Raw genomic sequence first — 15,210 nt, 5'->3', positions numbered from 1 at the left:
ATTACACCCTTATTCTTAATACTATGCTAAATCATAGAAAGCAACAAAAGAAGTTGCTTAAAAAATACAAACTATCTTCCCATCCCAGGTAACTACTAAAAATCCTGACCCCCATTCTCCCCACCACAAAAAAGAGCTTTTGGAGAGTAGTAAATTATCTAATGGTGCCACCTTGTGGGAAAAATTGAAGAAAGTAGGCCTGAAACTTGCCTAGGAGCCAGGTAACAAGACTTAGAAAATACTCAAATAAAACTAACGCAGAAGAAAAATCCAATTTAGATACTGGTGATATTACTTAATGACCTATTTTAATCTATGATCATAAAAACAAAAATCTCTTTAGAACTAAAATTAAACAGTAAGCATTTAGGTATTTATTGACTCCAGATTAGGAACTAAATAACTGTCAAAAGTATTAAACTACAAACTAAAACTTAAATTGTATAATATTTAATCACCTCAATTTCATGTTTGAATTTATAAATGAACTACAATGTTTTAAAAGGGGAATGTTACACCACAAGCTTTGTAGAACCTCTCCACTCTATGAGCTAAATGGAAGCAAAATTGTCATTAGTAAAAAAAGGAAAAGTTTTAATCTTACACTTTGATGTGATACATGAATATCTATATTTCCATAAATTGTTCCCAGACAGATCACGTTGCCTCCTTTTGTCTGAACATGTAACTTTTGACTCTGAAAGATAAATACAAAGATACGTGTAGAGAAAAAAATAATAAGTTTGACTTATACTAATGAAACATTTCAACCTTTCTTTATTAATAGTAATAATGCAGCAAAAGAAGAAAATAGAAAGTCACTGTCTGGAATAGACATCAACTAGGAAAAAATATCAGTAGCTATTAAAAGGACTAAATAAGGCACCTGGACTCAGAGGGAAAAAGAAGAGATACTCTTTGGTCTTTCAGTAACCTCACTAAAGAAGGGCTTAGAAATCAAAAATCACCATGACCAGCTAACTAAATATTAACGATGATGAGAATGACAACGAGACTCAGTTACTATTCATTATTATTAATGCTCATCATTACTAATAACAGTTAATAGTTATCATTTACTTGGCATTTTCTCTGGACCAGATGCAATGTTACCTACTTTACATAAACTATCATTTAATCTTCGCAATAGCTCAGAGAGATGGATATTACCTTTTTTTCCATTTTACAAAGGAAGAGATCCAAGATTCAGAAGGTTAAAATAACTTTACTAGGGTGAAAGAACCTAGAATTTCTGAAAGAAAAAGAGCTGTCCTACACACTTGAACACAGTAAGAAATACGTTATAATTGTATGTGAACCATTAGATGTTTCACCTATTTTTTTGCAGTAATCTATTTTCCCTTAACCTTTACATGTATCTTCAGTTCTGCTATAATCACAGGAGATAAAGGAGAAGTAAATAGCAGAAGCTGCAGAAGAAGAAAAATAACAAAAGCAAACTCACAAGTATCATGATTAGCAACTGCAGAGAAGTGTCTAAAAAGTAGGAAACAAGAATTCAGAATAAGTTTGTGGTTCCTTTACTTAGAGAAAATACAGTAAAACCTTAAGTAAAGTAGCCCAGGAATAAATTTCAAAAAATTTAGTGAAAAGAGAAAAACGAATCATTCTTGTAAAGTCTATATTACAGGCCAGGTGCGGTGGCTCATGCCTATAATCCTAGCAATTTGGGAGGTGGAGGCGGGAGGATCACTTGGGGTCAGGAGTTCAAGACCAGCCTGAGCAACAGCAAGACCTCATCTCTACAAAAAATAGAAAAATTAGTCAGGTATGGTGGCACATGCCTGTAGACCCAGCTACTCAGGAGGCTGAGGCAGGAGGATCTCTTGAGCCCAAGAGGTTGCAGTGAGCTATGATGATGCCACTGCACTCTAAATGCAGTGATGGAGTGAGACTCTCTCTGAACACCTCCCCTCAAACTGTATTATAGCATAGTAAATTATTTCATGCCCACAGACACATGAGCCTGAAGTCAAATTATATTTAATAAATAAATTCTTTAGCAACCAAATAATTGACGAACTTTAGGAAAACTATCCCTAAAGCATCTGTTGTTTTTTAAATCAAGCATTTTTCACCAAGCTTATATGCATTTCCAGAAACTTTGTGAAACTTTACAAAATTGTAAACAAAATTTCATATACATGTGCACTTTTTTTTTTTAAGGAGACAACAATCAGATTTTCCAAGCAGTCTAAGGTTCAAAAACATTAAGAGCTACTGTTATAATTTAAAGTTATCTAATTCTCCTAAAATGTGAAGTGGATTAGAAAAATTTTGTAAATATAAAACCAAACAGTTAAAGTAAATATTTAAATAAATCAGAAATTATTTAGAAAAGAAAATTAGTATACTGCATTAAAAAAATGCAAATTTATGGCATTCAATTAGTTAAGGGTTTGTTGCCTAAAAAACTTATTTACCTTACTCCCTATGGATACTGAATAAATGAGGTATTGCTATACATTTTGCTTGAACAATAAAAAAGGTGAAAAGAGCATGAGCTTGGAAATCAGGAGATTCGAGGTCAAAACCCACCACACCTATGGTGCATCTTACAAGGGTACATGTGAAACTTACTAAGTGTAGAATATAAATGTCTTAACACAGTAACTAAGAAAATGCCATGAAGGCTATGTTAACCAGTTTGATGAAAATATTTCAAATTGTATATAAAACCAGCACATTGTACCCTATGACTGCATTAATGTACACAGCTATGATTTAATAAAAAATTAATTAATAAAAAAAACAAAACACCAGCTCAATTATTTTAGCTGTGTGAACTCAAGTTTCCTCAACATATTGGTGTCTCCTAGCTTCTTACATGTTACTTGATAAAATGGAGATAATTCAAGGATTAGATGAGGCTTAGCTAAGATTCCTGGTTCATCATAAGGACTCATTAACAGTAGTTATTATTATTGCTATAAAATTCTATTACATAGATCCACAACATTTCAAGTCCTGAAAATAAGTGAAAGAGAAACTTACATCAACAGGGGATCACTAACTCAAAGGTAATGACATTGCACCATATATATTACTTAAACCAGCTATTATACCATTTGTGAAGTTACATCAGTTAAATCCTAAAATCTCAAGAATAATTCTCTCAACCCTTAGTATATCATTCCAATCCACTAGCCCAATTTTGTTCTTCAGCTTCTTTTTTGAGCTATTTTATTTGTAAAGATTGATATTTCATTACTTTTTTTCCCTTAGAATTCAGAGAATGAACACAAAAACCTACTGACTTTAAAAAAATTTAACAAAACTTATTCTATCTTGAAATTACTCTATTAGTCCACTGGACTCCTATAAATCTAAAGTACAATATGGAATAATAGTGTTCTTATTTTTCATATGTCCTGTAAAATTTTGCTATGTCATCATCATAGGAGTTAGTTCATCATTATTTGTCAAGTATTCCCACCTATGCTAAAAAAAAAAAAAAAAGAAACTAAAATAATAAGAAAATGGAAGAATGATGAATTTGCCTAGTATTGTGTTTCTCAACTGGAGGTGATTTTGTCCCCAAGAAAACATTTGGAAATGTCTGGAGACATATTTTCTTGTCCTAACTGAGGAGCATGCCAGTGTCATCTAGCAGGTAGAGGCTGGAGATGGTGCTAACACCCTACACTGCATGGGACAGCCCCCTCCATCAATGAATTGCCTACCCCAAAATGTCAAAAGTGCCAAAGTTGAAAAATCATTTTTTATCTTATGCCCATAATGGCAAAAAGAAGAAAACTGACAGAGAAAAGAGCTTTCAGAATTATCAGATGAGTCAAAATATGAATGCAAAGAGACAGAACAGTACAAAAGATTCTAATTTTGATTGTGAAACTGGAAATTTCAAACTCCAAGTCTTCATTCGATAATACTCTAAATACTATCTTTTACAACAGGAACCTGAATCAATCCATTTTGCTAAAGGGATGAGTAACAATAGCAATCTTTTATGATGTTTTTGCAACTAAATTTGTTTGAAATGATTCATGTGTGGACAAATGCTGAAGGGAGGTATGCAAATAAAAATGGATGAAAAAAACCCATGATATGAGAATTAAAAATGCATCAAATTAATTATTCTAATTTAGTGTTATAAATCTAAAAATGAAAATGCTTTGCAATTATAAAGCAAAGATAACAGACTTCACTTCAACAAAATCACATGTATCAGAATTCATAAAAGTATTGTGTTTTGACTAAGGAAATGCCGAAAGTGGTAGGAGTAACACTACATTAGAGCCTATTAAAGACACATTTCAAATCATTTATAGCTGAGGTCAATGTTATTTTAAGAAAGTTAGATATAAAAAGACTAATTACAAAACAAGATGAGCTATTTGTTGTTTTGCACAAATTGCTCTATTTAGTCCTTAAGTAATGACCTAGTTGGTACATTAAACATGTAATTAAGGTTAAATCTAAATATTTCAAGCACAGTTATACTACATAAAGACTTTTCTTAATTCTTTAATAAGTGGAAGAGAATCATTAGTAAAAACTAAAATTTCTTTAATAAGATCTCAGATTACCTTGAATATGCTAGTAGTTTCACTATATGTTTTGAAATGAAACCTAAGAAATACAAGGTGAAACCTTCAAAGTTGCTACAACCTCTGTAATTTCAAACCAGAACTAATTTCAAGGCAAAATTTTTGCAAAGAATTACTGAGACACAAATAAATGATAATATTCTGAAAAATAGAATAAATAATCTCTCTTGTTTGATACTACAGTTCATAGGTTAAGGGTTTAAAAAAATTGAAATAAAATTAGAAAAATGCTTATACCTTAACAGATTGCAAGATGCTGGTCCCCTGCTCAGTTTCAATTTTGCAATCATCACACTCAATATTTTCAACTTTTACACAGCCAGACCCTGATGACTTGATATTCAAACCTAGAGGTAAAAAAAAACAAACAAACAAAACCAAGTTAGTAGTATAGCAAATGAGCTCCAAAGCATTTTAGTGCACCCCAGAAAAACAGCTCCTCAGTTATTTTCACAATATTTCTGAATCCTGGAGAGAGCATAGTTATCAACAGTCTCTGTCTAAAAGTAAGGGGTCTTTGCCATGACAGCAAGGACCGAATGCAATAGGCTGCTAGGTTTTAGATACAGAGCAGTTATTTCTGTGACCCATATTCTCTAAAGAGAGAAAATAACATAGATGGAAAATAAAGGCAAGAAACTGCAATTCTTATAGGTACTCCTGGGGAAGATCATGGAAGTTTCTTTGGTATATACAATCATGACTCAAGTCTTCAAATCCTATCTCTAACCTTTCATAACTAAATGATGAAAATATCCCCCAAGCAGTTATATCACAAGGTGTAGGAAGTAATTTTTTAAGGAACAACTTTGAATAACCTAATAAATACTAGTAAAACCACAATATTGTAAGTAACAGTGTTATATGAAGAAAGTCTGGAAAATAAGCCATCCTTGGCTGTTAGTTTAAGGCATAACCTTAAGCATATCTTTATACAAAAAAAATTAAAATATTGACATTTAATACCTAATTCACATAAAGAGGGGGGCATTGCTAGATATGGAGAGAAGGGAACAGATTCTAAAGATATTCTGTCCTTACTCAAGTAGGTATCGATATTAAGGTTAGACAAAAAGTGTTAGTTAATGCTATTCTCACCCACTCACTGAAACAGGTAATAGACAAACTGTAGAAACGAGTATGAAGAAAATTAAGTTGATTTTGAGGGGCCTGTGGAATAGATGCATGGAAATAGTATATTGGAAATGGAGTTCTGGCTCTAAGAAGAGAAAGGAAAAACTAATGAGATTTGGAATCACTAGCAAACATACTATCCGTTGTCACCTGTACTGCCATAAACTTTGTTTGGCTCTGCCCCAACACAGTACTCTGCCTATTTTGTACTATAGGTAAATCTTCCTCCCCCCTGCAGACTGGTAAATTTTGAGGACAGGGTCTCATTCATCGAGGCCACTTAAAAGTTAAGAAGCAATAAGACATAGTAGTTGAACAGATTCCAGTCAGTTCAAATCCCAGCTCCAACACTCTACACCTAAGCGAGAAGGCATATTCCTTGATCTACCCCCACGGGAGTGTTCAGTTTCACGAAGACATGTTTTTCTGTTTGTTCATCCATTATAAATATTTGCATTATGAAACTTTCTATATCTCAATTCCCTCATCTGAAATGGTGGCAATAACACTACAGTAATGTCCTTTTATCTGAGGGGAATATGTTTCAAGACCCCTTATGGATACCTGGAACTACAGATAGTACTGAACCCTACATATGCTGTTATTTTCTATATACACACTTAGGATAAAGTTTAATTTATTAATTAGGTGCAAGAGATTAATTATAAATCGAACAATTATAACAATGTACTCTAATAAAAGTTATGTGAATGTGGTCTCTCTATCTCACAATATATTGGTATTTTCAGACAGTGGTGGATGCATCCTCAATCCCTCTGTTCAGCCCCAGGGAGGAGCCCTTCCAGAGAAGTGTGTATACCGAGTGGCTTTTATCTGGGAAGTAACATGGAATCCAAACACCTAGCAGACATATCTTCTTGCAGGTATTATTACTGAAATTTCCTGGCAGTCTTACTATTTGTTTTTCTCCAAAGCTTGCTACTTCTAGGTGACAGGCACACTCAAAATCCTGACTCAAGCATTATAAAAGTGATCTACGTAACCAGAAACATTGTACCCCAGCAGTACTTTGAAATTTAAAAAAACTAGTCTTGGTACTGATGGAGAACTTAGGCCACAGAGAATGGAAACATCAGTAAGACGATGGGTGTCTACTTGAAATCAAATATTTGGTCCAGGTTAGAATGTCCACATTCTAGAGACGTGGCTATCTGGGGACAGACTCCCACTCTGTGAGCTGGGGGAAATGTAGATGGACTGCCATGTCACTGAATGGACTATCTAGAACCCCAGTCTTCGGAAAACAAGCCAATTTGCAAATGACAAAGTGACAAAGGAAAACACAAGGAGCTCCATAAATATTATTCTATGTGGATTATTCCATATCATGTGTCCATTTCATGTGTAACATTTCTATAACTGGGAACCTAATAATTTTTAATAAATCTTTTTATTTTATATTTATTATTATTTTATATTAAATATTATAATATATTAATATTTTTTTATTTATTATATATATATACACACACGCTTTTGCAGTTTTTGGCCGGGGCCAGGTTTGAACCTACCACCTCCAGTATATGGGGCCGGCACCCTACTCCTTGAGCCACGGACACAATTCTTAAATACTGCTCGGAAACTCAAGAGTAGAGCGGAATAAAAGAGGTGGCTTCCCAGGGAGACAAAGGTAAATCGCGTTAAAATTCCGGCACAAAGGGCCCAAATAAAAGTGCACGTCCAGATAAAAGCAGTCTGCTGTGCTGCCCGGGAACTCAACCCCGTTTTAAATTCACTTCACTTCACTTGCCAAACTTCAGGGGCGCGTTCACCTCCACGGACGCCTGTGGGTCGATGGTGTCAGACACGATGGCCATCTCTTTCAGAGCCTCGTCGTAGTTGACCTGCAGACAGTCTAAGCCCTGCGTCCTGCCCTCCACGCCGCACACTGAGATCAGCACACGGTCGCAGTCCGGGTAGGTGAGGGGGTCCAGGGGCCTCACGGCCAGGTGGCACGGGAGCCGCGCCCGCAACTGCCCGAACGGGCTCACCAGCAGTGTCCACTCCCTCAGAGTCCGGTGCGCAGGGCCAGGCAGAGGGAGCTGGGCCTCCGAACCCAGCCAGCGCTCGCCCCCTCCTGAGTGGTGCGGCCTGGACTGGCAAGCCTGACGCGTCCGAGGCCCTGAGCCTGCCCAGGCTAGAAACGGACGGAGCTGGAGGCAGCCAGGCCTCCAGCTTAAGCAGGAGGCGAGCATCGCAGGCCTTAGCCACAGGGAGGGTCACTTGCCACAGCCAATCGACCTGGCCACTGTGCCCTCCCGCGACAAAAAGGAGAGTTTGCGAGGCTTTGCTGGAGCAAGAGCGAGTGCGCTCCCTTGACTAGGCGATTTAAATCTCAGCTGCACAAACCTCAGGAACAGGTTGAAATTTCCAAAACTTTAAGAATCAATCCAGATCCAGAAGGGGAAGGCAGTGGCCGGTCTAAAAAATTGTCTACTCCCGCCCCTTTCGCTAAGGCCAACGGGATAGGTAGTTCTAAAGGGCTCGGATGTCAAAGGTCTCTGTAGTTCATAAACTACATATCCCAGGAGGCAGAGCTCAGAAGAGGCCTGGTAACGAAGCAGGTGGTGCACCCTCTGGGCAAGCCGCGCGCCCTTTGCCTCAACCCGATTGGTCCGTGGAGAAACGGGTGGGAGAAGCACACAGGAGTCCAATTGGCCAATGGGAAGCGAGGAAAGGGCCAAACGGATAACGCTGTGTGGTCACCTTGGATACCGAGGACGCGACTTCTCGTTTGGAGAAGGGGGAGCTTTGGAGTGAGACCCCGAAGGCCAAAAAGTAAAGAGAGAAAATAGGCGCCTAAATAAGGATTAGGACCAAAATAAGGGGTAAGAAATTGAGCTTTTAAAGATGAGAAGTAGGTGCAAACTATGTGTCTCCTCTGTGGGTGTTAGACCCAAGCTGCACTAAACCAGTGCGGGGTGGGTATTGGAGAGCTCGGATGGAGAATCTCTTGGCAAGACAGCAAAGAGCCAGATAAGTGCCTTTTGAAGGAATTCCCTCTTTGGTACCAAACATAGGAATCTGGCTTCTTCCTGACCTTAAGTGACCTTATGCCAATCTTTGGACGTCTTTGATTAATTGCTGCCTTTTAAAATAAAGACACTAAGACTTTCCTTGCCTTTCCTCAGAGGGTTCTTATAGGGGTCAAATAAGAAGATGAATGGGAAGGCAGTGCCCTAAAATTGCAATGTACTGTATTTTTTCAATGCACCTTGTATTGATTCTGTTACCAAGACATCAGAACTTGTTTTGAGAGCAGCTTTATCTCTTTGAGTATAATGATCCTTGGTTTGGGGGCTAAAAAAAGAGAAATCAACATAGTGCAGTGGAAAGAGGATGGGACAGGATGCCAGATTATCTTCCTGGCTCTGCCACCGGTTTATCTGTGTCACCTGGACCTGTTTTTGTTTGTTTGGTTTTGTTTTTTGAGACAGTCTCACTCTGTTGCCCCAGGCTAGACTGCTGTGAGGTCACAGCTCACAGCAAGTTCAAACTCCTGGACTCAAGTGATCCTCTTGCCACAGCCTCCCCAGGAGCTGAGACTACTGGCGGAGGGCATAATGTCCCACTAGTTTTTGTATTTTTAATAAAGAAGGGTGTTGCTTTTGCTCAGGCTGATCTCTAATCCAGAGCTCAAGCAAACCACCAGCCTTGGCCTCCCAGAGTGCTAAGATTATGGGCATAAGCCGCCATCCCACTCTGTTTCTTCCGTTTTAAGATGAAGAAAAATTGTACTAAATGGTCTTTTTTTTCCTCTAAGGTCTCTTTTACCTTTTATACTTAATTATTCTTTTTTTTAATTATTCTATAAATGATAAAATGATGAGGGAGAAATATTTATTTTCTTCTTTGCTTCTTGGTTTCTCTCTCCCTTTCTGTGCCTTTACCCTTCCTACAAATTATTCTGTATTTTTTGTTTTTTGTTTTTTTAGCCAAGGCATCTACAAATATTTCAAAAAATGTAAGTGCTGAAACTGAACACCTTCAAAAACTGAAGCCCTTGGCCAAATGCAATGACCAGAATTCCTGAGCATGGTGGCTCACCCCTATAATTCTAGCATTCTGGGAGGCTGAGGTTGGTGGATTGCCTGAGCTCAGGAATTTGAGACCAGCCTGAGCCAGAGCGATACCCCGTCTAAAATAGCCAGATACTGTGATGGGGGCTTGTAGTCTGGGCTACTTCAGGGGCCGGAGCAAGGGAATCACTTGAGCCCAAGTGTTTGAAGTTGCTGTGAGCAGTGACACCACCTCACTCTACTGAGGGTGACAAAGTGAGACTCTCTCAAAAAAGAGAGAGAGAGAGAGACAAACTGGGCTAATGTCCTCAAGGGTTCAAGTCACAAGTTCTTTGCTAACCATTGCCTTTTTAAAAAATGCAGTGTTTTCTTAAGTTTTCATTTTCTCTTCTGGTCCTTCCTTATTCTTCTTTCTTTAGTGAAGAAGGGCCCACTGGTTCTATCCCTGGGTTTGTGTTTCACGTGTCATAAGTATTCAGACCAATCTTTAATCTGCCTTTTAAAAGGTAAATAAAAATGAGTATTACATGTTTTTGATTACATGGATCACTTTTGGTTTTGGTTACATGGATCGCTTTTGTAATGCTTGAGACAGAGTTATAAGAGTGCCCATCACTCAAAGAATGTTTATTGTACCCATTGGGTAAGTTTTCACCCAGTTCCTCCCCTCTCCTCTCTCCTGAGTTGCTTTCCCTCTGCATTATAGCAGCATCTATTGTTTTGGGACTTTTCAATAAAACACACTCTAACTGGTGTAGGTGATATCTCCTTGTGATTTTATTTTGCATTTCCTTGATGATTAGTTATGTTAAACTTTTTTTTTGACATTTGTCTATCTTCTTTTGAAAAGCTTCTGTTCATGTTTTTTGCCCACTTTTTCATGGGTTTTTTTTTATTTTTACCTTGCTGATTTTCTTGAGTTCTTTATAAATTCTGGTTATTAGCCATTTGTTGGATATATAGCTTATAACTATTTTCTCCCATTCTGTAGGTTGTCTGTTCTGCTGATTATTTCCTTGGCTATGCAGAAGTTTTCTAGTTCAACCTAGTCCCAATTTTAGATTTTTGTTATTGCTGAGATTGTCAGTGTTGTCTTCTTCAAAAATTCTTTGCCCAGGCTGATACTGAGAGAAGATAATCCATAAAAAGTAAGGTCTAAGAGAACAGAGGTATTCTCAAGGAGAGCCCAAGGATACACCTGTGAGGCCTTCCCTGTGGTGAAGGAATTTGTAGAAACTTAACTTCCTGGGACCTGGAAATTTGCTTGCTTCTGCTTCTGTAAAAGCCCAAGCCAGCTTCTCTGGTTTGATTCAAACTGACCAAAGAGAAAAGTACTCTTAGGCTGGAACTTTTTGACTGGGGATAAAAAGGAGAAGGCAGTTGGGAGCACGGCCATTTGGAATTCTTTTGTGCTGTTGCTCCACCAGCTGAAATAAAGCTCTTCCTGTTTTAAACACGGTGTTTGGGTGTTCGATCTCTCTATTGGGTCTCGTCTTCCTGTAACAATACCTACAAGAGTTTTTCCAACATTTTCTTCTAGTATTATTATGGTTTCTTGCCCTACAATTTAAGTCTTTTATCCATCTTGAATTAAGTTTTGCAAGTGATATGAGATATGGATGCTCTTTCCTTCTTCTGCATGTCCTGTCCAATTTTCCCAGCACCATTTATTGAGTAGGGTTCTTTTCCCCAGTGTACATTGTTGTCTGCTTTGTCAAAGAACAGTTGGCTGTATGTGGATGGTTTTATATCTGGGTCTATGTCTGTATTTTTGTGCCAAAAATGGTTAATTATAGCCTTGTAGTATACTTTGAAATCTGGTGATGTGATGCCTCCAGATGTTGTTTTTGCTTAAGATTGCTTTGGCTATTCAGAGAACTATGACATTGGTATTTTGATGGGGATTGTATTGAATTTGTGAATCACCTTGGGCAGTATGAACATTTTAATAATGTTGATTCTACCAATCCATGAGCAGGGGATTTTTTTTGGTTTGTGTTATCTGCAATTTCTTTCCTCGGTGTTTTGTAGTTCTCTTTGTAGAGATATTTCACCTCTTTGCTTAAGTAAATTCCTGGGTATTTTATTTTCTTTGTAGCTGTTGTGAATGATGTCGAGCTGCCTTTGTCATGAAAACTCATAGGCATAACTTTGAAAAGAAAATTGGAAAAAGCACCGGGTTACACAAATTGAGAGTATACTCAAATTTGCTGTAGAAATGCTAGATATTTTTAGATTAAATATGAATCCTGAATAGATAATTCTGTTTCTGTGGTAATTTTTCCTTTTCTGAGGCAAACTAAGTTAATGGAATTGGAAACTGAACCATACACGTCTATGTTGCATAATCATTATTTTAGTATTTTTAAATAATCAAAACTGAATAAATTTGACTGAAAAATTACTTTTCTGATGATGTGAGGTTGAAAATTGAGAAAATTGTTGTATTAGGGTTTATGGAAGATATTAAAAAGTTGTAGACACTTAAAAACAGTCTAATGAGTATCAAATCTGTCTACATGACAATAGTGATGAAAAACGCTGTACTTTCCATCTATATGACATTATAGTTTTCAAAACATGTTAATATGAATCATCCCACTGTATCCTCTCAAAACACTCTTGTTTAGCAGGGCAATTATTCGCCTTGCATTATAGATGTGGAAAGAGATTCAGGAACAGTAAGATCAGGAAGTTAGAAGGTCTGGCCCTCTTATTACTTCCCAAAAGGGACCTTCTATTTTCCTGACACCTTTCAAGAAAAGAAGAAACTATTCACTTCATAAATAGAAAATCATATATCACGTTTTCCTTCTTATTTATAATTTACTTATAGGATTTTTTTTTACCTGATCAGTCTTGAAAAGCCTTGTCTGTGTTCATGCACATTATTGCAAATTATTTTCTGGTGGGAAAATAATTTAGTACAAACTTATATTTTGTTTTCTGTCTAAAAAACAGAGTTCAAGTCAGCAATAAGCATAAAAAGGCTTAAAAATATGTTCATCTGTGACCTAGAAATTACACTTTTTAGGATGTAAGTATAAAATTAGAGATGTTCAAGGAATTTTGTTTTATGTGATTACTAATAATAATTTCATCAATTTAAATTTCCCCAAATAAGAGGGTATTACATAAATTAGTATACGTGTGTTTTTTTTTTGTTGTTGTTGTTTGTTTTTTTGAGATAAGGTCACACTCTGTCGCTAGGGCTAGAATGCAATGGCACAATTATAGCTCACTGCAACTTCAAATTCCTGGGCTCAAGCAATCCTCCTGCCTCAGCCTCCTAAGTAGCTGGGATTACAGGTGGTGTGTGCCAGTATGCCCAGCTAATTTTTCTATTTTTTATTTTTTTCTATGGGGTCTCACTCTTGCTTTCTCTTTTTTCTTTTTTTTTGAGACAGAGTCTCAAGCTGTTGCCCTGGGTAGAGTGCCGTGGAGTCACTGCTCACAACAACCTCAAACTCTTGGGCTTAAGTGATTCTCTTGCCTCAGCCTCCCAAATAGCTGGGACTACAGGCACCCGCCACAATGCCCGGCTATTTTTGGTTATAGTTATCATTGCTATTTGGTGGGCCTGGGCTGGATTCGAACCCGCTAGCTCTGGTGTATGTGGCTGGCACCTTAGCCACTTGAGGTACAGGTGCCAAGCCACTCTTGCTTACTCTTGCTCAGGCTGGTCTCAAGCTCCTGACTTCAAGCAATCCTCTTGCCTTGGCCTACTAAAGTGTTAGGATTATAGGCATGAGCTACCATGCCTGCCCAGCCACATCTGGAATATGTTACAACAATTTAAATATTATATTTTGAAGATGAGTCAATGATATGGGAAATATTCAATAATAAATGTAATGAGCAAATAAATTTTGTATATAGTATTGAACTTCCAATTCTGTAATGATAAATTTAATATCAAATTATACTACATAGAAACATTGCCTGAGGAGTAGACAGCAGTTGATAACAGTAGTCACGTTGGAGTGTGAGATTATGAATGGTTACTTCCATTTCTGTGTATTATCAATGGTGAACATATATCCAGGTCTGACTCAAATTATCAAATGGGTGGAGGATTTCTTACCACATAAATGTAAATGTCAAGGAATATTTTATGATGGATGTTCAATAAATGAACAGCAGAGGGCATGAGAGTTTTCAGAAGAAAATGTAACCAAAATAAAGGATTTAGTAATTCAGCTTAAGTGAGGAAAGTCTTAGACAGAAATTTAATTATCTGAATTATAAACTATTTAAAAAATTTCTTATGACTTCTATTAGTCTTAGGGAATATTATTAAATAATAAACTCAATAACCTAACAATACTGAGAAATATTTAATGAATGTGTAGATAGTCCTATCTGAAATCTCTACATGAAATTGCAAATAGAGACAGTTTTATTTCTTCCTTTCCTAATCTATATGGCTGTATTTCTTTTCTAAGATGCCACTACAATAGTGAATTGGAATGGTGAAAACAGCCTTATTTGCAGTCTTATAGGGGAAAGCATTTGGTATTTCACAGCAGCTCTGAAGTTAGCTGTAGTTTTTTCATAGATGACCTTTAGTGGAATTAATTCCTAATTTTCTTTTCTTTTTTTTTAAGGTTTTATTTTATTATTATTATTATTTAGTAAACCATAGCTGTGTACATTAATGTGATCATGGGGCACCATACACTGGTTTTATAGACCGTTTGACACATTTTCATCACATTGGTTAACATAGCCTTCCTGGCATTTTCTTAGTTATTGTGCTAACACATTTATATTCTACATTTACTAAGTTTCACATATACCCTTGTAAGATGCACCACAGGTGTAATCCCACCAATCACCCTCCCTCCCCCCATCCTCCCCTCTCCCTCCTCTCCTTCTCTTCCTTCCCCCTATTCTTAGGTTATAACAGGGTTATAGCTTTCATATGAAAGCCATAAATTAGTTTCATAGTAGGGCTGAGTACGTTGGATACTTTTTCGTCCATTCTTGATATACTTTACTAAGAAGAATATGTTCCAGCTCCATCCATGTAAACATGAAAGAGGTAAAGTCTCCATCTTTCTTGAAAGCTGCATAATATTCCATGGTGTATATTTACCACCATTTATTAATCCATTCGTGGATCGATGGGCACTTGGGCTTTTTCCATGACTTAGCAATTATGAATTGGGCTGCAGTAAACATTCTGGTACAAATATCTTTGTTATAATGTGATTTTTGGTCTTCTGGATATATACCTAGTAGAGGAACTATAGGATTGAATGGCAGATCTATTTATAGATCTCTAAGTGTTCTCCAAACATCTTTCCAAAAGGAACGTATTAGTGTGCATTCCCACCAGCAGTGTAGAAGTGTGCCCTTTTCTCCACATCCACGCCAACATCTCTGGTCTTGGGATTTTGTGATTTAGGCTAATCTTACTGGAGTTAGATGATATCTCAACGTAG

The 15,210-nt window shown here is 37.0% G+C and overlaps 2 protein-coding genes across 6 annotated transcripts in view; one reads left to right on the top strand and one right to left on the bottom strand.

Moving 5' to 3' along the window:
* Positions 1–8,168, bottom strand: part of FAM185A (family with sequence similarity 185 member A) — a 63,140-nt gene extending 54,972 nt beyond the window's left edge. For all 5 annotated transcript variants that reach the window (XM_053608551.1, XM_053608554.1, XM_053608552.1 and 2 more), the window contains exons 1-3: positions 7,495–8,168; positions 4,827–4,936; positions 605–697 (exon numbers count right to left, since the gene is read on the bottom strand). In XM_053608551.1, the coding sequence (XP_053464526.1) occupies positions 605–697; positions 4,827–4,936; positions 7,495–7,939 (648 nt within the window). In that variant the 5' untranslated portion in view covers positions 7,940–8,168. The remainder of the gene's footprint in view (positions 1–604; positions 698–4,826; positions 4,937–7,494) is intronic.
* The window catches only part of CCDC146 (coiled-coil domain containing 146), a 203,549-nt gene continuing 195,890 nt past the window's right edge, over positions 7,552–15,210 (top strand). Inside the window, exon 1 of the mRNA XM_053608541.1 lies at positions 7,552–7,660. The gene's annotated coding sequence lies outside the window, so the exon portion shown is untranslated. The remainder of the gene's footprint in view (positions 7,661–15,210) is intronic.

The sequence above is a fragment of the Nycticebus coucang genome, chromosome 11 (assembly GCF_027406575.1).
Source record: "Nycticebus coucang isolate mNycCou1 chromosome 11, mNycCou1.pri, whole genome shotgun sequence".
Lineage (NCBI taxonomy): Eukaryota > Metazoa > Chordata > Mammalia > Primates > Lorisidae > Nycticebus > Nycticebus coucang.
This window is presented reverse-complemented; position numbering and strand designations above follow the sequence as displayed.